The sequence below is a fragment of the Haliotis rufescens genome, unplaced genomic scaffold, assembly GCF_023055435.1.
Source record: "Haliotis rufescens isolate VD_foot unplaced genomic scaffold, xgHalRufe1.0.p SCAF_1, whole genome shotgun sequence".
NCBI classification, from domain to species: domain Eukaryota; kingdom Metazoa; phylum Mollusca; class Gastropoda; order Lepetellida; family Haliotidae; genus Haliotis; species Haliotis rufescens.
Genome location: NW_025963779.1, coordinates 29636074 through 29659842, shown reverse-complemented (window position 1 = coordinate 29659842; position 23769 = coordinate 29636074). Strand labels below are relative to the sequence as shown.

The following is a 23769-nucleotide window of genomic DNA, read 5'->3' as shown; positions in this document are numbered from 1 at the left end:
AATATGTGTCTCTATAATTACCGGCATCCGGTGTGAATGTGTCCCAATGAATATGTATCTCTATAATTACTAGCACCCGGTGTGAATGTGTCCCCGTGAATATGTGTCTCTATAATTACCGGCAACCGGTGTGTATGTGTCCCCATGAATATGTGTCTCTATAATTACCGGCATCCGGTGTGAATGTGTCCCCCTGAATATGTGTCTCTATAATTACCAGCACCCGGTGTGAATGTGTCCCCATGAATATGTGTCTCTATAATTACTGGCATCCGGTGTGAATGTGTCCCCATGAATATGTGTCTCTATAATTACTGGCATCCGGTGTGTATGTGTCCCCATGAATATGTGTCTCTATAGTTACTGGCATCCGGTGTGAATGTGTCCCCATGAATTCATGTCTCTATAATTACTGGCATCCGGTGTGAATGTGTCCGCATGAATTCATGTCTCTATAATTACCAGCACCCGGTGTGAATGTGTCCCCATGAATTATGTCTCTAAAATTACTGGCACCCGGTGTGTATGTGTCCCCATGAATATGTGCCTCTATAATTACCGGCATCCGGTGTGAATGTGTCCCCATGAATATGTGTCTCTATAATTACCGGCATCCGATGTGAATGTGTCCCCATGAATATGTATCTCTATAATTACTGGCACCCGGTGTGAATGTGTCCCCGTGAATATGTGTCTCTATAATTACCGGCATCCGGTGTGTATGTGTCCCCATGAATATGTGTCTCTATAATTACTGGCATCCGGTGTGAATGTGTCCCCCTGAATATGTGTCTCTATAATTACCAGCACCCGGTGTGAATGTGTCCCCATGAATATGTGTCTCTATAATTACTGGCATCCGGTGTGAATGTGTCCCCATGAATATGTGTCTCTATAATTACTGGCATCCGGTGTGTATGTGTCCCCATGAATATGTGTCTCTATAGTTACTGGCATCCGGTGTGAATGTGTCCCCATGAATTCATGTCTCTATAATTACCAGCATCCGGTGTGAATGTGTCCCCATGAATTCATGTCTCTATAATTACCGGCACCCGGTGTGAATGTGTCCCCATGAATTCATGTCTCTATAATTACCGGCACCCGGTGTGTATGTGTCCCCATGAATATGTGTCTCTATAATTACTGGCATCCGGTGTGTATGTGTCCCCATGAATATGTGTCTCTATAATTACCAGCATCCGATGTGAATGTGTCCCCATGAATTCATGTCTCTATAATTACCGGCACCCGGTGTGAATGTGTCACCATGAATTCATGTCTCTATAATTACCGGCACCCGGTGTGAATGTGTCCCCATGAATACATGTCTCTATAATTACCGGCACCCGGTGTGAATGTTTCCCCGTGACTATGTGTCTCTATAATTACCGGCACCCGGTGTGTATGTGTCCCCATGAATATGTGTCTCTATAATTACCAGCACCCGGTATGTATGTGTCACCATGAATATGTGTCTCTATAATTACCGACACCCGGTGTGTATGTGTCCAATGAATATGTGTCTCTATGTAATATATAGTATTCATGTCACTGTTGCTACCTGCACCCCGGAAACTATGGGTCACCTTGGATACATGACACTGTCTTTACCTGCAACCGATTAAGTAGGTGTTACCATGGTACAAGTCTCCATTAAAACTTGTACCCGGGTAGGCATGTGTTACCATGGATATATTACCTGCACATAGATAGGATGTTTGATTTGGCAGGTAGGTACATCTTTATCGATGTTGATTGAAATTAACTTGGTGAGAACCTGTCCTCATCTCAATTTTCCCGCAACATGATTCCTAAGGTGTGGTTATAATTCCGTTACTGAATCTTTCGGAAATATTATGTTTAAATTGTATCACGTCAAAGACAAAATAGAATACAATTCTTGAATTGGATTGTATATAGGTTAAGTATTTATTAAATCTATTCATTTTACATCAACAAAGATTGTCTGTTACAAGAGCGCCTCCTCCGATCGTATGTACACCAGAGCAACCTGACATGCTTACAACAGCTACAACAGCTATATGTACATTAGTAATATATTAACATTTACAATAAATATGACATAATATACATGGGACGACGTTATAGCACTTATACAGGGGCTATGTACAAATAACATCGATATTAATAAGATTTATCGTCACATAACGCAATCGGTGTGGGCTATCCTGCTATCGCATTAAACTTTATGCATTACAAGAAAGACGAAACTACATATGTGCGTTATTAGAGGCTTGCATGTGATCCCGTGGTCATACATGATTAAATAACATCGGACACACACTGGCTGAAAGCACCGTTGTCCGTAGTCGCTATTAACACAGGATGCGGAAAGGGGTTGTCCACATCAGCTGATTAAAAATGCTGATGGTCAGGCGTTGAATCAGATAGTTGTAGTAACCTGCGAGGACGATGTAGGTGATGTTCCAGCCGTCCCCGTCAGACAAGGGGGTTGTTAGCGGGGCAAAGGGGACTCCTTGTACGTGCACTCGTCGCACTGTCGGGATGCGAGCATCTTGCAGGAGAAACTGTGGAGGGCATCGTGCGCCTCTGCAATTAAAATATGCAGATGTTAAATATAGAGATGTACACATATCTAGATGATATGTCTGACATGAGTTTACGTGTCTATAATGTGTTGCCTGGGACAGTGTCCACAACATGTGTCTGGAACATGTGTCTGATACCTTGACCATGCGTCTCGAGTATGCGTCTGGCATGTGTCTAGATGATGTGTGTGTGTGAGGGTGGGGTGGGGTGGGGAGGGGGGTGTTTCTGTGTCGTGCCAAGAAGATATGTCTGGAGCATGCGTCTAGTGTTTTCTGTAAGTGTCTTCGGTATGTGTTGAGATGTGTCTTGGATATGAATCTTGAGCACAGATCTTGTAGAGATGATGTGTTTCCACTGGGCCGGGAATGGCATACGCCAGGATGCTACGCTCACACATTTCATGGATAGCACACGTGGATTGAAAAGCCCAGACCATAATTTGAAAACACGATCTATATGCTGTGGTGATTAAACTACAAAATACCGTTTTAACCCTACGGAAATGTATAGTCATTATTTAACGATGCAGATTCTAATCATACAATGCTTTTTTTAAAAATAATTTTGATAATTATCCTCGAATAATTTTGTTTCTGTCGTTTTTATCTCACAAGTAATTGATTGTTAATGTTTGGATGACGAGGAGTACAAAGGTACACAAACACAATGTATTATTTAACATTACATTTCTTGCTGTTTCATATATTTTATTTGTATTTTATCGATGTTACTGTTAGCAGATGAAGGATTTGCCGGTGAAACAACGATCCCCTTTGCTTCGGGGGCTATAATTACATGAAGCCGTACCACGACAGTGCGCAACATGATACACCGCCACAAGCAATCGTCGACACAAGCGCTGATTTCAACTTCAATTAATCTCAAAGAGTTTGTAACAACGTATTGTTTTGGAAAAAAACATCATGGACAAAATCACAGGGGATTCTCAAGTTTCGAGTCATTAAAGTTTAGAAATAAATATTTATTCTTTCTATGTGGCATTTTGAGCCCGGGTAAGCAGTTAAAGTATCTTTGCTTTAAGATAATGAAAATTATAATTATTCTGTATTTCAAACATCACCTGTGAATGACCAACCTTAGGCAAGCTAGACCTAGAGATAACACGAGACAATTGTACGCCATAATCGCCTCGAACTTTCTTCTCCTGGAGTGCCCTCCAACGGTGTATAGCGTCTCGGATATTTTAAAAAACCTTAATACAGACTCATTTCAAATTCTCGTTTCAGGAATAATAAACAATCAAGAGAAATTAATTTTGATTTATTTCAAGCAAATTTTCTTAATCACATGTCAAAATGCAACAGATGCTCTGATGACAACATTGGCAATCTATATTTATTATGGGAAACTCATAACAACTAGGTAAATTATCATTGATAACATTTAAACATAGACGATTCCACCAATAATTAGTGTATAGTTCATAGAGGTAAATATAACAACAGTCTGGAAAGCACCCAACACGTCATCACTTCATTCCATTGGTTAGAGCCCCCTGAATTTAGAGCATGGAAAGTAACGCGGAGAGAGTAGAGAGCGGAGACTGCTGCGTTGGACAGGCCATGTAGTGCGGTGCGCATAGAGGGCAGCGTGTAGTGTGAAGAGCGCAGCGTGCAGCGTTGGGGGCGCCATGTTTAGAAGAGCTTGTAAAACGTCACGTAAAGCGTAGAGGGCATAGTTGGGCGCACCATGGGGCGCGGGGCGAAGCGTGGTGAGTATTGTGCTGAGAGTAAAGCGTGCAGCATGTAGCGTTGACCGTCAATGCAACTTGAAGCCTGGAGCGTGGGATGAGCGGCGTTGAAGTGTGGGGAGCCCTATGGTCACATATGACAGTCCTTTTGCTCCGTAGTGACGATGTGCATGTGCTTGTATGTGAACTAGTGCTTGCGTTTGTGTTTGTGCATGTAAATGTGCTTGTTTTTTATGTGCATTTAAACGTATAAGAGCTTTTGTATGAGTTTGTGTTAAAGGGTAGTTACGGCGGCCGTAGGGTGAATGAAGGGGACTCTGCAAATGCATAGACAGTCGAAAGCACATTTAGAGAAAGACAAATAAATACATTAATTGTCCTAGCAGCGAGTTGGGTTTAACGCCGCTTTGAACAATATTCTAGTTACATCGTGATGTGTCAGATTTATGTGGGCGGAAAGCTTTAAATTGTCCTAACAAGTTGGTTGCAACGAACAAGGCTCAATATTTACTTGTTTCGTGTTAAAGTAAAAGCGTAAATAAAACAGTCGCAACAAATACTATAAAAACAACACTATCCCTTTCGTAAACACAAAGCATTACAGAAGAGACAATACACATTTGGGTTGAATGTAAGTTAAACGTAGTTTTAAAGAGGCGGAGCTTGATCGCGGACGGGAGGTGGACGGATGGTATTACAAACATAATCTACCTTTCAGTTTCTGCTGGAGTGCGAAGCGAACCTTCCTTTCCTGCTCCAATTCCGTGGTGAGAGTATCTGAAACACAGACATGTTTATCTTAGCACATTGATGCCATTGAGAAGCATGATTGTCGTAAGAGACGACTAACGGGATCGGGTGGTCAGTCTCGCTGACGTTGATACAGGTCATCGTATCCCAATTGCGATAATTGGAATATCTGGTCCAGACTCGATGTTTTACTCGATGTTTAATATTGCTGAGTACGGCGTTAAACAACAAATAAACAAGTAAAACAAACATTGAGAAGCTATCACAATGCTTCAAAGTTTACAGTATAGTTTGTTTTATAGTACAGTCGGGAAATCAATCTCAGGAAACAGACTTCAGCGCTGAATGTAATGTCTGAACCTCACCAAATATCCCGACATATATTATAATGAATATACTTGTGAATTGCCTGCAAGTGATTCCGTAGCATTTGATTGGCTGAAAAAGCAATCGTTTTAGCATTGATGCTTCCATAAACCGAAAAACCGTTAAATAGGTCTTCAGCAACCCATGCTTGCTGTAAAAGGCGACTATGCTTGTCGTAAGAGGCAACTAACGGGATCGTGTGGTCAGGCTCGCTGACTTGGTTGATGCATGTCATCGTATCCCAATTGCGTGGATCGATGCTCATGACATCAATTACTGGATTGTCTGGAAGACTCGATTATTTACAGTCCGCCGTCATATAGCTGGAATATTGCTGAATGTGGCGTAAAACCAACCAACCAACAAACAAACAAAAGTTACATAGATATGCATATAGGTGTAATGACTGCAGACCTACCTCTGACAACCTGAAGCTGGTGCGCCATCTCGTCTCGGTACGACTTCTCCCGACTGACTTGCTCACTGTACGTCTCTGAAACAGAATGAATGCAATGGTAACAACAGGGAGCCCGAGATGTCTGTCTGCAGAGGGAGCCTACGGACCATATGATGTATGCTAGTTCACGAGGAGCATGCTTGTTTAAACATGCCGATCTTGTTATAGTTTTAGCTATTTAATAAGGAGTGTGTAATTGTACTATTCTCTGTTTATTTATGAATTTACAATAGACGTATTCCCTACACTGACATATGTATTTACAATAGACGTATTCCCTACACTGACACATGCATTTACAACAGCCGTATTCCCTACACTGACACATGTATTTACAACAGCCGTATTCCCTACACTGACACATGTATTTACTACAGCCGTATTCCCTACACTGACACATGTATTTACAATAAACGTATTCCCTACACTGACACTTGTATTTACTACAGCCGTATTCTATACACTGACACATGTATTTACAATAAACGTATTCCCTACACTGACACTTGTATTTACTACAGCCGTATTCTATACACTGACACATGTATTTACAATAAACGTATTCCCTACACTGACACATGTATTTACTGCAGCCGTATTCTCTACACTGACACATGTATTTAGTGCAGCCATAACCCAATTCCGGCTTATGTATTTACTACGGTTGTGCTCTGCACATTAACACACGTATTCTCTCTCTATGTATTTGTCCAGCTGTATTCCTTACAACACATTTGTTTACTACAGCTGTATTCCCTTAGGCTATATTAACACATGTTCTCCACGCAAACACGTGTATTTCCTACAGATGTATTCTCTACGCTGACACAGGTACTTGCTACAGCTGCTACATCTGACGTACCTCTCATGGCAGACACTTCCTTCTCTACTCTCCTGCGGTTGTCTGTTTCTTTCTTCCAATACTCATAAAGCTCTTCTGAAACAAACAATTAGTCATCCGTTAACCCTGGGATAAACATTCAACACATTTTTAAAAACAAATTATTTGTTTTCAGTTACTTCAAAAGATAAAGAGCACAGTGATAATACAAGTGTAATCCATTTGTAGATAGGGTATATGGGTGACACAGATAGTCCGCATCATTAGTAGACCGCCTCCGTTGTCTAGTGGTAGAGCGTCCGCCCGGAAGGTCCGGGGTTCGATCCCCGGCCGCGTCATGCCAAGCGACGTTAAAATATGGTACTTGTTGTTACCCTGTCTGGCGCTCGGCATTAAGGGGCTAAAACAAGGACTGGTCGGCTCGGAGTCAGTATACTGTGTGTGAGTGGGGTATCCATGTTAAACTGCGACATGGTATCTAAAGTGTTCTAGCACTATAAATCGGCATCAGTCCGGACTAGTACACACACACACACACAACCACGCACACACAACCACAACCACACACACACATGTATGCACGTCGCCATATAAGTGCAATAATCTTGGACGCGACGTTAAACCCAATTTCACCTCACCTCACCTCACCTCACCTCACCTCACCTCACCTCACCGCATCATTAGTAGTTCATGTATATGTGACAGATAAGACACAATGTTATTCAAATTTTGCCCTCTATTCTCTCTATTCATGTGACGTATATATATATAATTACATATTACATATTTTCAGCCAGGAAATAATGTGTAGCTTCCCTGCTTCTAGTCTGTTGTTTCTTTACATGCACTTTAACATGCCCAAGCGTCTCTTTCTGACTTCCTGAATGTACATGTACTAGAGTCAGTTAACAATGGCAACGTATACATACCTTTAGTGAAATTAACCATCTCCTTCTCAGTCTCACAGTCAGATTGATCTGAAGATAAAATAAAACACGTTATTTTACATTCCCATATTTTTTATATTCTGACAACAAATCTAATACATTAATATTTATTGTAATATTGGATTATGTTTCCCGAGTTGATCTGATGCATCACATACATCGGTGTGTGTACCGGTGTAAGCTTACATGGAAGTACAATTACAGTATAAGAAAGGGACAATTATTTTACAATATTTGATATCAAACTGAAAAATATCAATAAATTACTGCCAAGTATTCCCCGTACTGATCACCATGACAACCACTATGAACGTATTTGTAGGTTCGTCTAGGTGTAATGTCTCCCCGAATGTTTGAATGTCAACTCCTTCCACATAATCAACAATACTCAACCCATATCATTAAATGTATTCATAAAGACAAGCGATTTTCCAATAACGCCACGGTGACATTTATTGTATCGGAGTCCCCCTCAGATGTAAATCTTATCCGAAATGATAAATAATTTCCTCATCACACTGACAGATGGGGCTGTTTTCTTCTCTACAACATCAGCAACATCGTCAAAAGGTCTCCGATTTCTCCCGAACGTCTCTTCGTACAAGCACTCGGTATTTAGCTGTGTTTTATCGTGGTCGCAAATATCAAAAATGTCATTAAGTGTCTCATACATAAATAATTCTTCAATTAAAGTAAATATTTGATCAGTGACGGAGTGTAGTCAGATCTACTGTCTCTAGGATGGCTTGCAGGCAATGGCCCATGCATGAGCGGCGTGCTACAGATATTATTGTCATAAATTTCTAAGAGATACTTGTAAGTTGACGAGATTAGATTTATTATTTCTATATTAAACACACTGAGGTTGATGGATCGGAAGCCGAGTACATTGTTGGTGGACTGCCACCACGCCTTTTGTCACTAAGCTCTTAATACTAGTCACGTGACACGGGTATGTCTCATGGCCACATAGAATCTTCACGTGATCAAATGGCACTTGTTTGTCAAGCGACAACATCACACAAAAAGGGCATTTAATGATCATGTACTTCGGGTGTGTTATATGATAACGTCACACAGGTAGGATTTGTGATCACCTGGAAGTGCTGATCACATGACAAAATGAAGTCTTCTGATCACACGACACAAGTAAACGCTTAGGTTCTAGATGTCGTTGTGGCCAAGTGACGTCGACTGTCGTCTCGCAGGGGGTGCATCATGTACATCTTAATCGGAAACCGTTTGTCAAACCATATTATCAATCTTGGTGGCATTTCCATGTCATTGTGACACAAACACCATCATCCCAACCCTCTAGTGTCACCTCTACGGCATTCGAGCCAAAACTGCCCCCTTCTCATACTCAGACGTTACATCCGCGATATTTTGTCAAAAGGAACCCCATCTCGTCCATCACATTCTAACACAAACCCCCATCTCCCGCCCCCAAGTTTCCCGTCCAGCACATTCTAACACAAACCCCCATCTCCCGCCCTCCAGTTTCCCGTCCAGCACATTCTAACACAAACCCCCATCTCCCGCCCTCCAGTTTCCCGTCCAGCACATTCTAACACAAACCCCAATCTCCCGCCCTCCAGTTTCCCGTCCAGCACATTCTAACACATACCCCCATCTCCCTCCCTCTAGCATTACGTCCAGCACATTCTAACACAAACCCCCATCTCCCTCCCTCTAGCATCACGTCCAGCACATTCTAACACAAACTCCCCTTTTTCCCGCCCTCTAGCATTACGTCCAGCACATTCTAACACAAACCCCCATCTCCCGCCCTCCAGTTTCCCGTCCAGCACATTCTAACACAAACCCCCATCTCCCGCCCTCTAGCATCACGCCCAGCACATTCTAACACAAACCCCCATCTCCCTCCCTCTAGCATCACGCCTAGCACATTCTAACACAAACCCCCATCTCCCTCCCTCTAGACCCACGTCCAGCACATTCTAAGACAAACTCCCCTTTTCTCCCGCCCTCTAGCATCACGTCCAGCACATTCTAACACAAACCCCCATCTCCCTCCCTCTAGCATCACGTCCAGCACATTCTAACACAAAATCCATCTCCCATCATCTAGACCAACGCCAATCACATGCTAACACAAACTCCCATCTCCCGCCCTCTAGACCCACGCCAATCACATTCTAACACAAACCCCCATCTCCCGCCCTTTAGCATCACGCCAATCACATTCTAACACATACCCCCATCTCCCGCCCTCTAGACCCACGCCAATCACATTCTAACACAAACCCCCATCTCCCGCCCTTTAGCATCACGCCAATCACATTCTAACACATACCCCCATCTCCCGCCCTCTAGACCCACGCCAATCACATTCTAACACAAACCCCCATCTCCCGCCCTTTAGCATCACGCCAATCACATTCTAACACATACCCCCATCTCCCGCCCTCTAACATCACGTCCAGCACATTCTAATACAAACCCCCATCTCCCGCCCTCTAACATCACGTCCAGCACATTCTAACACATACCCCCATCTCCCGCCCTCTAACATCACGTCCAGCACATTCTAATACAAACCCCCATCTCCCGCCCTCTAGCATCACGTCCAGCACATTCTAACACAAACCCCCATCTCCCATCATCTAGACCTACGTCCAGCACATTTTAACACAAACTCCCCTTTTCTCACTCTGTAGCGTCACGTCCAGCATTTCTAACACAAACTCCCCTTTTACCCGCCCTCTAGCATTACGTCCAGCACATTCTAACACAAACTCCCCTTTTCTCACTCTGTAGCGTCACGTCCAGCACATTCTAACACAAACTCCCCTTTTCTCACTCTGTAGCGTCACGTCCAGCACATTCTAACACAAACTCCCCTTTTCTCACTCTGTAGCGTCACGTCCAGCTCATTCTAACACAAACTCCCCTTTTCTCACTCTGTAGCGTCACGTCCAGCTCATTCTAACACAAACTCCCCTTTTCTCACTCTGTAGCGTCACGTCCAGCTCATTCTAACACAAACTCCCCTTTTCTCACTCTGTAGCGTCACGTCCAGCTCATTCTAACACAAACTCCCCTTTTCTCACTCTGTAGCGTCACGTCCAGCACATTCTAACACAAACTCCCCTTTTCTCACTCTGTAGCGTCACGTCCAGCACATTCTAACACAAACTCCCCTTTTCTCACTCTGTAGCGTCACGTCCAGCACATTCTAACACAAACTCCCCTTTTCTCACTCTGTAGCATCACGTCCAGCTCATTCTAACACAAACTCCCCTTTTCTCACTCTGTAGCGTCACGTCCAGCTCATTCTAACACAAACTCCCCTTTTCTCACTCTGTAGCGTCAACTCTCCACTCACCTGACATACCTGAGTCAGCCATTGTCCTCTCGGCACCGTCTTCGATCACAGCCTGCGCCTCTCCTGCAAGCAACATGCACAGCGATGACAATGAGCTCACTACTGCCGTTACGCTCGCGTTCCGACAACTTCTACATACGTACCGTGCCAAATTTGTCAAGATAAACGAGAAATATTTCATGATGTCCCCTTGACATTTCTCTGTCTGAAATATCATGCTTATTCAATCACCCGGCACATTTAAAGCATACCAAAGCGATATTTATATACATACGGCTGTTACAACGGTTTGCGTGTTCATTACTTAAACATAATTCTCATCATCCTATACACGGGACTATGTCTACCTTCATGTATAGTTGGAATACCAATCATTAATTGTTCATAGCGGAATGCCTACCTTAGGCAGATGTTAATCAGATGTCCCTGAAATCGATATATGTAGGTAACAAAAACTCTTTATTGGGCTATTTTTTAAGACACATATACCATTTAACTTGTAAAGATTGGGACGGTGTAAAAACTAACTTACCTTTATTATTGTTTGTTTCTTCTTGTTCTACCTGAAACATGGAATGGAATATTGATGAATAGTCCGAAGTCCCGCCGTGTCAGGGTGTCATTTGAAACACGGTATCAAGAATACTCGTAGTTTGTGTGCGGACTGAAATCAGTCTCGAGTCATTTATTCTGTCGGGTTGTTTTAACTGCGTCATTCTACACTTATTTAAGCAAGGCCGTTTTTCGCATGCCCCGTCATATGCCAAAGATCGATACTCTCTATAACATCAAGAACTGTTTTACGTTAAATACTTAAAAACGTAATCATGCCACTCCAAGCATCCATCATTGTTTATCAAAGACTGCTTTGTTAGCGCGGATGTCTGTACCTTGTGTTGAAGAGGGCACAAACACAGGAGTTAGTGAAATGGAAAGATATTAAGGATTTAAGACCGTCTCAACCAAACACATGATTAAACACCAGACAGAACAATACTCCAAGAAAGCCTTGTCCACCCAAGAGAGCAGTCGCTGCAATTTTCATGCGAAGGTGTCGGACCTCTCCCGCTTTCCGGCATCTGATAACCACTGACTGAATCAAATTAGCTTTTATATGCAAATTTGATTTAATAGTTTATCTCTAAAGATTAAATAATAATGTATATATACAGCCAAAATTGAGCAATGCGGTATGTCCGAAATTTAATACATGTCGTCAGGATTCGGAGAAATGACGGTGGAATTATCTGTGGGTTGTCATCTGAGACATCTAACGGCGGGGTCGATCTTAGTTTTGCTCAATTCGGTGTTGACTGCATGTACTCGCGTAATCTGTCGGTGTTTGTTCATATTTCCCGACTGGTTTGAAAATGAATAGATAGAACGAACGACAGAAGGATAGAACTACAGCAAGAGCGATTGATAGAACGATAAAAATATAACTAGAGCGACAGATAGAACGATAGATAGATGAATGAATAAATAGATAGATAAACAGACGGACAGAATTATTTTTTAGAAATACCACTTATCAAATGTTATCAATTCCTTGACAATGTTTTCGCAAAGCATGGCGACATGAGAGTCAATGCATAACGTGTACGTGCAGCAATAATACACGAGGAACCACTGGAGTGCTGACGCTCTCCATCAAATCAAACCGTTAAACAGTTGTAACTGAGGATCGTGCAGCACTTTATCATTGATGAAATAAACGCAGTGAAATTAACAGCCTGAATCGATTTGTCATTTTGTACATCAGCAGCTGGTAGATAGCTTGTGATGCTAATTAGATTGGGGTGATGTGGGGGGTCCCGCAATGACAGCCCCGATGGGAACAGTGCAGGGTATTACGTAAACACTCATTACACGCGATCTCAAATTGAAACAAAACTTAAATGTGGGAACAAAAAATATGTGAGGCCAAACAAAAACATGTGTGTTTCCTCTTTAAGCCCATCCAAAAATAAGGTAGATCGGTGTTTTTTCACTATTACTTTTAAAAAGGATAATCTACAAAAAAAACCTGCTTAAATGGCGATAATGGGTTATCTGTAGTACAAATGTACGCTTGTGGCATTAAATACCAACAATGCCGTGATTGTGTAGTTTTGGCCAATATGAGAAACTTTTTTGGGTCGGGGGTCTTGATTTAGGCTGGAAACCGGAAACAAACAACTGTTTTGGAAGCTTTGGAAATTTTCATTAATTTTATTATTTTGATTAAACATATTTTAGAATATTTCCAGTTGTGATGAAAAGGGTGAGGTATTTTCACCGTCAATACGGAACCTAGTAATATTAATAACTGTACATAATTTGAACCAAACAGAAAGGTTACTGTGTATTCATTTCAGGTCGATATATTGATATTTTGATTTTGTTCATTGATGTTTCAATTATGGTTGTTATACATATAATGTGGTGGTTGTTATACCTTTTGGGGATCAACATTCTCTGGTTTGTCCTCTGTGATTTCCTGACTTTCCCCCGTTGCCACGTCATCACACGCATCTTTGGAGATGTCACAATCTGTCTTTGTGACGTCATCATCTGATCCACTCAAATGTTCATCATCATCGGTGTCATACGTGACGTCAATCTCCTCATTCTCTTCATCATCGGGACTCGCACAGCTCTCCGCTCGCTCGGATCCTGATTGGTCACCTGATTGCACATGCGCAGTACGACCTACAGGTCTGAAAGCTGAGAGTCGATCAGTGTGGGCCTTGTTGTCATTCATTTCTTCATCTTTTGAAAGTTTCTTATCCGATTGTCCAGCTGCGCGTGCATAAGAGTCTGTTAGCATGTGTTTGGACATGTTGGAATAGTACCCATTCCGTATTGCCCCAGATCGTGATAAAGCAAGAGTATTCGCCCAAAACAAATCATAAGAGGGAAAACCAACATTGTTTTGTGCCGCCCAGGGAGCTGGGGACATGACTGACTTGTGAGGCTCACTAGATTCCTTGTTATGGGCTGGTTGGGAATACCCGTAGGAATTGTTCACAGGGCCATATTGGTATTGCTTACTGTGGGGAGAGAACATGCCGAATGACTGATACTGGTTAGTGTACGGTTTGGCCGCCATGTACGAAGTGTCTGTGGGCATCTTTGCCTTTTTGGTTGCAGAGTTACTGGAGGACGCACTCGCCAGGGAGGCCGAGAGAACACGTTTGCGGCTCCCGCCATTGAACATGGCTTTGACGTCTTCCCACAGAAACGTTGTATCGTCAGCAGCTCCCTCCGTCAGCTTCAAGTGACGCCTCCACGAGTTGAAGTTTGCTGCATCCGGGTGATTGTACTTGGCGTCAGGTGCACGATGAAAATGAAATATGAATTTATTTGGGGAGAAATATATATTACAGAATCTACATTTGATGCACTTTGCACGGGAGCTGTTATAGCGCGATGGCTCGAAGAAGCCACGGCATCCCCAACCACAATCATGTTGCACATCAAAGCTGAAGTCTTCCGGCAGCTTGGGCGGGGTGTTGTCCTCCAAGAAGGACTTGACAAGTCTCTCAGCCTCTCTCTTGGTGATCATGCCACAGCGACGAGATGACACCGGCATAGCCCCAGCCCTTCGGAGGATCTCGAGCTGAACTGGGGTACACTGCACACAAGTAATGCCCAAGGCCACACGGCGGTTGTGAATCTCATTGTATGAATAACTCTTGAGGTGGGTGTTGGAAATCTGGGCAAGACATAGACGCTCTTTGCCATCAATGTACAGAGATACTATTGGGATGCCTACCAGCATGACGTTGCTGACATGGTTCTGGCGCGGGTAGTGGAGGCTGTTGTTGATGGGGGTGCGGCTGGTTGAGACTTTGATCGGGGCCGGGGGACTGGCGCAACTGGACGCTGGGGACATGGGGCCGGCCTCATTTTCAGCGCTCTGTGGCCTCGGGGTGTCTTCCGCCTTGCTGGTGGGCGACCCCGCACTGACATCTGTAGAGGAGAGTAGGAGAGTTACATATATGACTGAAAATAAATGTATTTCTGAATTCCGACATCTAGAACAGACCAGTGTTACTAATAGGAAACAGTATTTAATATACACCTGCAATATACGACCCCAAGATGTTGTCACACTACCAAGTAGGTTGGTTTTGTTACGCAAGAGATTGTCTTTTCCCAGCAGTGAATGGGTACCCGGTAGGATGAGATGGTAATGTGATTGGAAACTTTCCAGCAGCTTGGCTTGTATATTCCCCAGGGAACTGGTAATGAAATATGAGTGATCAAAACACTTCAGTTGTGTAATAAGAACAATGTAGCGCTGTGGTCATTCATTTGGTAAATTGAATCTAGCGCAGTATATGTGTTGTTGGCTGGGGAATGGCTGAATACTTCCCATCGATGTTTTGACCTTCTGGGTGGATTTAATCAGACAAAACAAATAAGAATTTAAAAACGTTTGTTGAGATGAACAAATCATTACATTGTTGTGTAATACTACAGCCAACTCCGAATGGACAGCAGAACACGGTTACACCAGGAACATTGACGGCGCCAACAAACGAATACAACGAACTGGTACAAAGTCCCCGATAAGTTTCCTATAAGTTTACCATATTACATGTACGTAGATAACACACACTCTACAGCCAATTATGATTTACATGCTAGGTGTCGGTTATATTACCTGTGTAAGCTGTGTGTGTTAGGTATTGTTTATATGACGTATGTGTAGGTATAGTTTACATGACCATTATGTAAGGTATAGTTTATATTACCTGTGTGTCAAATAAAGTTTATATCATCTTTTTAGGTACAGTTTATATCACGTTTGTGTTATTTTTTGTTTGTTGTTTAACGCCGCACTCCTTAATATTCCAGCTATATGACGGCAGTCTGTAAATAATCGAGTCTGGATCGGCAATCCAGTGATTGATATCATGAGCATCGATCCACGCAATGGATGGATCGATGACATTCACCCACCAAGCCAGCGAGCCTGACCAACCGATCCCGTTAGTCGCCTTTTACGTCAAGCAGAGTCGCCTTTTACGGCAGGCATGGGTTGCTTAATACCTTTTCTACCCTGGATCTTCACGGGTCACGTATGTGTTAGGTATAGTTTATATGACCATTATGTAAGGTATAGTTTATATCACATGTGTGTTAGATATAGTTTATATCGCCTGTATGTAAGATATAGTTTATATCATCTTTTTTTAGGTATAGTTTATATCACCTGTATGTAATGTATTGTAAAATATAACTTCATAATAGGTGTTTCTTTGGCACGGGATTATTTTACGTGATGGTACGAATAGTTTATGTCACGTATATATTAAGTAATATGCATTTACATCAAGTGTATTCCAGGTGAGGTCTTCTACGCCGCTATAGGTACTCTTTCAGAAATGCGACGATAGTGTTGTACCACAAATGTAAACCAGGCATTATACAAATGGGGGCTATCGAGACCCGGGTCTTCGGCGTGACGAGCCATCGCTTTAACGACTTATCTCCCCACCACTCCTTTCCTTATACGATTCCCGTTAGGTACAACATATGTGAGTGAGTGAAATTGATTTTACGACACTTTTAGCAATATTCCAGCTATATCACGGCGGGGGACACCAGAAATGAGCTTCAAACATTGCACCTACGACCTACGTTAGGAATCGAACCCGGGCCTTCGGGTACCGAACGAACGCTTTATCCTCTTTACCACCCCACCGCTCCTACGCCACATGCTCAATGTGTAGGTTTTTTTGGATGCGTCGGACCGCCTCCGTGGTCTTGTGGTAGAGCGTCCGCCCGGAGAGCGGAAGTCCGGGGTTCGATCCCCGACCGCGTCATACCAAAAGACGTTAAAAGATGGCACTTGTTGTTACCCTGTCTGGCGCTCGGCATTAAGGGGCTCTAACAAGGACTGGTCGTCTCGGAGTCAGTATACTGTGTCTGAGTGGGGTATTCATGTTAAACTGCGGCATGGTATCTCGGTGAGCTAGCACTATAAATCGGCATCAGTCCGGACAAGTACAAGCAGCCACACAAACACACACACGTACATGCACGTTGCTATATAAGTGAAATAATCTTGGACGCGACGTTAAACCCCATTTCACCTCACCTTTGGATGCGTCGTAGGTTTCTATGTTTAAAGATCTCAATTACCGAGATAGTTTCTGCAACATTTCAGTGTAGAGAATACAGGACACAAAATATCGGAGACGAAATCAAATAAACCCCACGTGTACAACTGACATTGGGATATCGCTGTGACGTATGGAAGAGCGTCAATTCTTACAGCCGTGCTTCATCGTCACTTGTGCGGAATGAATCAACTGTTGTTTATCAACGAAACCATGTATTTGTTTTAAGAACGGATGGGGGAAGCGGGATTCTGAATGTCATTTTAGATAATGCGTCCGTATTTATTTGATATAACATTGCGTTCGATACCTATGAAATTTTAATTATTCATTATTAAATTTTACATTGGAAATATTTTGCAAGTCACAGGCTCGCCGAAAGAATAACCACTCCACAAAGATACCTAGTACTTCCTTATGAGAGGCTTACGTCCATTCAAAGCATCTATGATAGATATTCATGTATCATTTAAAACTCGTTATGTCTGTAGCATATCCGAGAAAGAAGCCATTTCCTCGGTCGTATAAATTGTTATTCCAAACGCTGAATGCTATTGAAACTCACCCAGAAAGCTAAATAGTGACTGCCTGGCGATTACATTCCGCACACAGCCCAAGCAGGGGGTACCACGCCACGGGGCCAATCATCTCGCTCGCCTCCTCTCACTCACAGAATGCTCTCGTAGAAATCACTTTTTTGTCACAAATGAAGCTGCCGGACCGGTTAAAACCTCGAGCTAATTGCACGTCTCAATTGAATTGCTACAAGTTTTACTTTGTCATCAAATGTGTATATTGATTCTAAGAAGTATTACATGTTTCCCTATCTTATGATTATCTATAAATATGAACAATTTATTTTGGATCTATAATCATAAAACTTAAGCGTCCATTTGTAAAGGAGGCTCTAGGTAAAGAATATTCACTGCTACTATTTAAGGCATAGATTTGACATATTTTACATATGTGTTTTGATTTAAGAAAGGAACATAATCCTATTTCTAATCAAAGACACTGTAAATGTATTTGATGAAATCGTGTTATATTTAGTCATCGTCTAGAGCTTGTATAATGAATAACGATAGTGATTTTGAACGACCAAAAATTACATTTATACCACAAAGGTTTTAGTTCTTGCTTGATAGAATTTTAAAGTAAAATATACGGTAAATCTGAGACAAAGTTCAGTGATAGTCAAGGAGAAGGAGAAAGGGGGAAAATGAAGATAAAACTACAGAATTCATATTATCTCTGGAATGGAAGACGATGGTTGATTAGGACCTAACATGATAAATTTTCATGCTTAAAGATGTTTCATCTGTGAAATAAAATTAACTTTCAAGTTTGGGTCTGATGTAAGTGTGCTTTCAGTCAAACAGTATGTTGACATTTGTTAACTTTTAGAAGATTTCGGACTTGTTCTTAAGTGACACACAAAGCTGACTGGCATTATATATAATAATATATTGTACAGTGGTCAGATTTAGAGAAGGTATTTCCCACTTTTCACCTATTTATCTATACTGGGATAAGAAGTCTTATAGATATAAGGACGTCAAACGCTATAAAAATGTGCTACGTTAGTATCTGGGCAACATCGTTGTATTCACACTAACTAACGTCAAACAAATGAAGAACTAGATGCAAGGTAAAATACAATTTTATGTTTCTTAAAATAATACAGAGGAACGAAAACACATTATGATTTACGTCCGAGGTGCCTCTCAGCCGCAAACACTTTAACGGTTTAAACCCGTTTCGGGTTTTTTAATACCCTTTTGGATGTTTACTTTATATTTCGTTAACATTCATTTGGTATAAAAGTGGGTGAGTGAAAACTTATTTATGTTCTTATATTTAATTTCGTCGTATACGCCTATCAGATTGCGGTGACCACGGTGTGACCTGATGACACAGAGTGACCAGTTCCCGTCATGAACAACCTGAATCACGTGACCAGCACACTTTGCCACTGTTGTGAAAATACGAATATGAAATATTGATTGACAACCGCAGGCGAAGTTACCAGGTGCTAATTAAACATTTACATACACAAGCAACTGTGACCATTTTTGTATTCAGTATCTGGAAAACGTAGCGCTCAAGAAAGATTCATAGCATCACTGGGAAAGAGGATGTCGTTAACACGGACAAAATACACCTTCCATTCCGGCCGATGTCTGTCAGTCTGACGAAATATTTCCCCATATCTAAATGACTATTTAATAAGAGAAACTATCTGATGCTACATATATAAATCCTATGATATCGCATCAACTAGTCAACTATGATTTAGGTTGGATCTTTGTTAATTAATAAGGCGCTTCGTCGAAATATTGAAATATGATTTAATATAGGGATATTCTACATAAATATTTTGTACCATTTCTTTACAAAAAAAATAACAATGATATAACTATAACAGATCTATTAATGGAGAAGAAGCGGAAAGATAACCATTAATAAAAGTGCATAATTCTTTAATGCAATGAGACTAAAAACGGTACATTTGCCATCCACTGTATCTTGCAGACAATGTTCCGTTCACTTTGCAGTGTTCACTCACCGCTCTTAGATTAATAATTAACAAGCATTATCTACTGAGAACCATGTGATGGGGGTGTTTGTACCGTGTCGGCACATCTGTGTGTTTCTGTAATCCATTTATGTTTACCGTAACAGTCTAAACAACCGTTACAAATACACCTAGTACCGTTAACCCGTTAAGTGCAGCCATGGTAATTAAGACGGCAGCCGGTCGATCAGGACACAGGCGATCTAAATACTTTATTTAGAACAAAAGAACCATGGGATGTGAAATGTTGAAACAATCCACTTTTTTCAGATTGGTGACAATAATGAAAATAATTACAGAAGGTCAAATTTCTGTAAATCTGTCGACATATGGTAGTCAGGTCCTGAGAGATGGGTCCTTTGTAGAGACCGGTCGATTCTGTGTTTTCAGATGTGATTAACCACCGACTCCGCACTTAGCGTTTAATTACGGCTTGTTTCCAACACAGCTAGCATATGGCACGGGCCCCGTCGGAGACGGCCCCCAATACAGGATTACCGTCACCCGCTCCACCGGACAAGACCAAACATTCGCAATGGAAATTAGATGGGTGATAACTCCCCTAGCTTTGTATTCCCATGACGCTGCTGCCATTGTCAACGTCGTTGTCTTCTCTCGTCTCCCCCAGACTCTCAAACTGCGATTATTGGATTGTCGCACGATTCCACGGTGAAGGAAAATGGGCGTTGTTGTGCATGTTTTGCTGCCTCGACAAGTGCAGACAATACTTCCTCCATGGACAACATTCGCCGCATTGTCAGCCGTCGCGTGCACAGATTTGGATATGTAATTGTAGAATGAGGTTTAGAAAAGATGTTCACGGTGTAAAGATGTTACTATTGGTAGCTGTACAACACCAGGAGAACAGAACAGGGTTGACATCTGTCTGCTATTAATTTGCACAGGCTCGCTTGACAGGACCAAACAGTACCACACACTGCAGTACAGGGCTGTTAGGGGTTATTATAACTTTTTAACAAATAATTCAGAAATATATTAAACGATTATACAAACTGAAACGATCTGGACAATGTGTCCCCGTGAGTTTGAATGTGTCAGGATTATGAAAAGATCATGATATTCAGTAACACTGAGATTGATGGAAGTTAATTTTACATAAACGCTTTCTTTTGGGATTATCTGATGTCTAGATATAGATATTAATACCCACACCCTGAATAGGAGATGTATCGTATAGGAGGTGTATATATATCAGAGGCACTGGTATGTGTAGATATCAGTTTGTATATATACCGCGCCAGGTATGCGTTAGAACTGCAGTTATGAAATAACATGTACTGCCATATCGTCATTGTGAGTTAATTCCTGAAAGAGACACTTAGTCTCAGCGTGCATGGTTACCAATGGCTGGCAGAATTTCTGCAGAACCTTATCCATACGTTCCTGACAGTCAGTATTCTCAGACATACAGTTACCTTTAGTTTTAATCATTTCACCATCACAATAGAAACATATCAAAACTGCTTACTATCTAAATGCCACAGTCGTCTTATTATCTAAATGCTGATTAAAAGCCGAAGCTAAGATTTAGGATAAATCCTTAGATGTTGCAAGACAAATGTGACAATTTTGACTCAATTACATTTCATGACTTTCATGTAGAGGCGCTGAATGATTTACCGAGGGCTGGTAATGCCACATTTGATGCACATTCAATGGCCAATTTAAAAGTTATTTCGGTAAATTCTATGTCATCGTCTATTCTGCATCCACTCATGATGATAGCAGCAACATTTAACAGCAGAACATACTCAGTGAGTCGCATCGCGTGCACCTATTTAATGGACACCAGTCCAAGCTCATCTCTTGCTTTGGTAAAAATGAAACAACAAACCGCTTTAAAGCTTTTCAAATATTTCATCATTTACAAGTCATCAGCAATCTAGAGTTATAATATTTATGATAATTGTAACTAAATCGTTTGGCACATATTTATTAAGCCATGAAATAATAAAGTATAATAGTGACATATTATATATGATTTATATCCAATAAAATACAAAGAAGTTGCTTTCTTTAACAAGTGTTACGTTGTTACACTTCGCAAAAAAACAGATTTTAATAGTCAGTCAATGATATGCCCTATTCAGTTGGAGTACTAATGGCGCGCGGCGATAGAACTTAAATGATTTAAAAACACAGGAAATTATGACATTGAAATGAATTATGTTTTGTGCAATTAATGTTAACCAGATCACGTGTTACTGCAACACATTGAAATGATGGATTATAAAGGTTTGATCAGATGAAGAAGTCAGTTTGATAATCAATTTCAAATCAATATTTGATTCTGAAAAATGTTTACATCTTAACATGAGCAGTATGACCCCTGCTTGGAATCAAACTACCTTTTAGAATTGTATTGACCAGCGTTAACCTACAATTGGCGATCACTGAGGTATGAAGATATGTACGTCTGTATCTGTGAATTTATGGAAGATAACAATATGATAACCAACTACTTGAAAGGAAGAAATTACAGAACACCTGATGAAATATCGAGTTACACTCCATTGCATGTATTTGAATACAATACTAATTGTAGCTATATATAACTTCCCCAAGGACTGAGATATACATACACAGTAAGTGGTATGTCCTGAGATATTACACATGGTTGTTCTTCAAGAAGATCATGTAATATTATACTGTTCAATATGCACTGTAGTTCAACAAAAACATATTATAAATTACTTGGCTTGAGATATTTTGTGTATTTTGCAATATATGCAAAAACATTACGCTTTATCCGAGATATATTTTGAAGCGTCGCAATTCTCCATACATAACATACAATATATCCCTCAAAATGGTTACTAATCGTCAAATAGACTTTTTAAACAATTTGAAACTGGTTGATGGTTTTCTTGAATTATCCATCGATGGCATTCAGTAAGTGTAATAATTAACTTAACTCTTCAGAAGCTAGGAATCATTAGGTTTTAATTGTTAATTGATTATAGCGGCGACATTGCATCCTGCTAAACACCTGCAACTTGGGAAAGTTTGAAAAAAAACCCCTTTAAATTACATTATGAAGTGTAAATTAATTACTTAAAACCGTTTTATTGGGCAACTTTAGGTTAACCCCTTTCACATGGGATTAGAAAACAAGTACACAACACAATTGTGATTAACTAATGGGTTTATACATGTATAAGAATAATAAAGAAATAAAATACACATGTACTCACTGTTTTCTTCCGAGAATTCTGTCGGTTCGCTCATCCTTCAAATTTAATGTCAGAATATGTAGAAAGTTAACAGTGCTTGCACATTCCCCACTGTTCTAGGCGAAAACCTCACAGATGTGTGATCCCAAAATACAGGTAAGTTGTTAGGAGATTGTCTCTGACGAGAGCTCACACCTTAGTCTGTCTACTGCCGCTATTGTGACACGTCTGGGAGTGACTGCTTTAATTCAAGAAGAAATAACCGTACTACTAGTTATCCTTATAACCATCGCCACATAATTAATAATGCACCGGCAATGCTACAAGCATATGGCAAGCGCCAGTCTTATTTTGTTTATGCCAGCTACTGGCTGGCTCATTGACAGCTCCAGTCAACCAAGGGAATATTATGATTACAAAAGACTTCCCGCAGCTCCGGTAGGGGGCGTGATTAAGCCCGCATCGATCGTAATTACCACTCTCTCATTGGTTAAAACTAGCGGTGACATTCTGCCACTTACTTGTGCGCTTGATCAACGGACACCGGGAAGCTTAGATACGTCTGTAATTTAAGAGGCCTTTAACGGGGATTGGGCGGAGGGTTTCCTAATCAACTGTTTATGGGGTCCGTGAATGCTAGGGTCTTGATTGCGTACAGTTCATAGCTCACCCAACATGCACCCAAGCAATTATTTTCGGTCGTTCGATTTGTGTTGAGTCCGGCTAAGATTGGGATAATGAACGCGCATGAATAGGCGGAAGGATGTGCAGTAATTGGCCTAAAAAGAAAAAGGCCCTGTCTGCTTGTATTCGTTCAAAGATCACACGAAAACAAGGCCGTTATTGTGGCAAACAGTTGCTGAGAATATTCCGCTCTTTTGATGACTTTGGC

General features: G+C 41.3%; 1 protein-coding gene across 2 annotated transcripts; it reads right to left on the bottom strand.

The window, feature by feature from the left end:
- Positions 1–1908: 1908 nt before the first annotated feature.
- On the bottom strand, positions 1909–23358 carry LOC124114097 (SKI family transcriptional corepressor 1-like). Of its 2 annotated transcripts, none has more exons than XM_046474651.2 (9): positions 22899–23358; positions 13433–14949; positions 11528–11558; positions 11005–11058; positions 7629–7676; positions 6721–6795; positions 5820–5894; positions 4997–5062; positions 1909–2574 (listed from the first exon to the last, which is right to left on the bottom strand). In XM_046474651.2, the coding sequence occupies exons 1-9, from the start codon at positions 22930–22932 to the stop codon at positions 2480–2482; spliced, it is 1995 nt and encodes a 664-aa protein (XP_046330607.2). In that variant the 5' UTR covers positions 22933–23358; the 3' UTR covers positions 1909–2479. The 2 variants fall into 2 exon arrangements, with proteins under 2 accessions (XP_046330607.2, XP_046330606.2); XM_046474650.2 differs by having other exon boundaries at positions 10996–11058; positions 22899–23356.
- Positions 23359–23769: the final 411 nt, after the last annotated feature.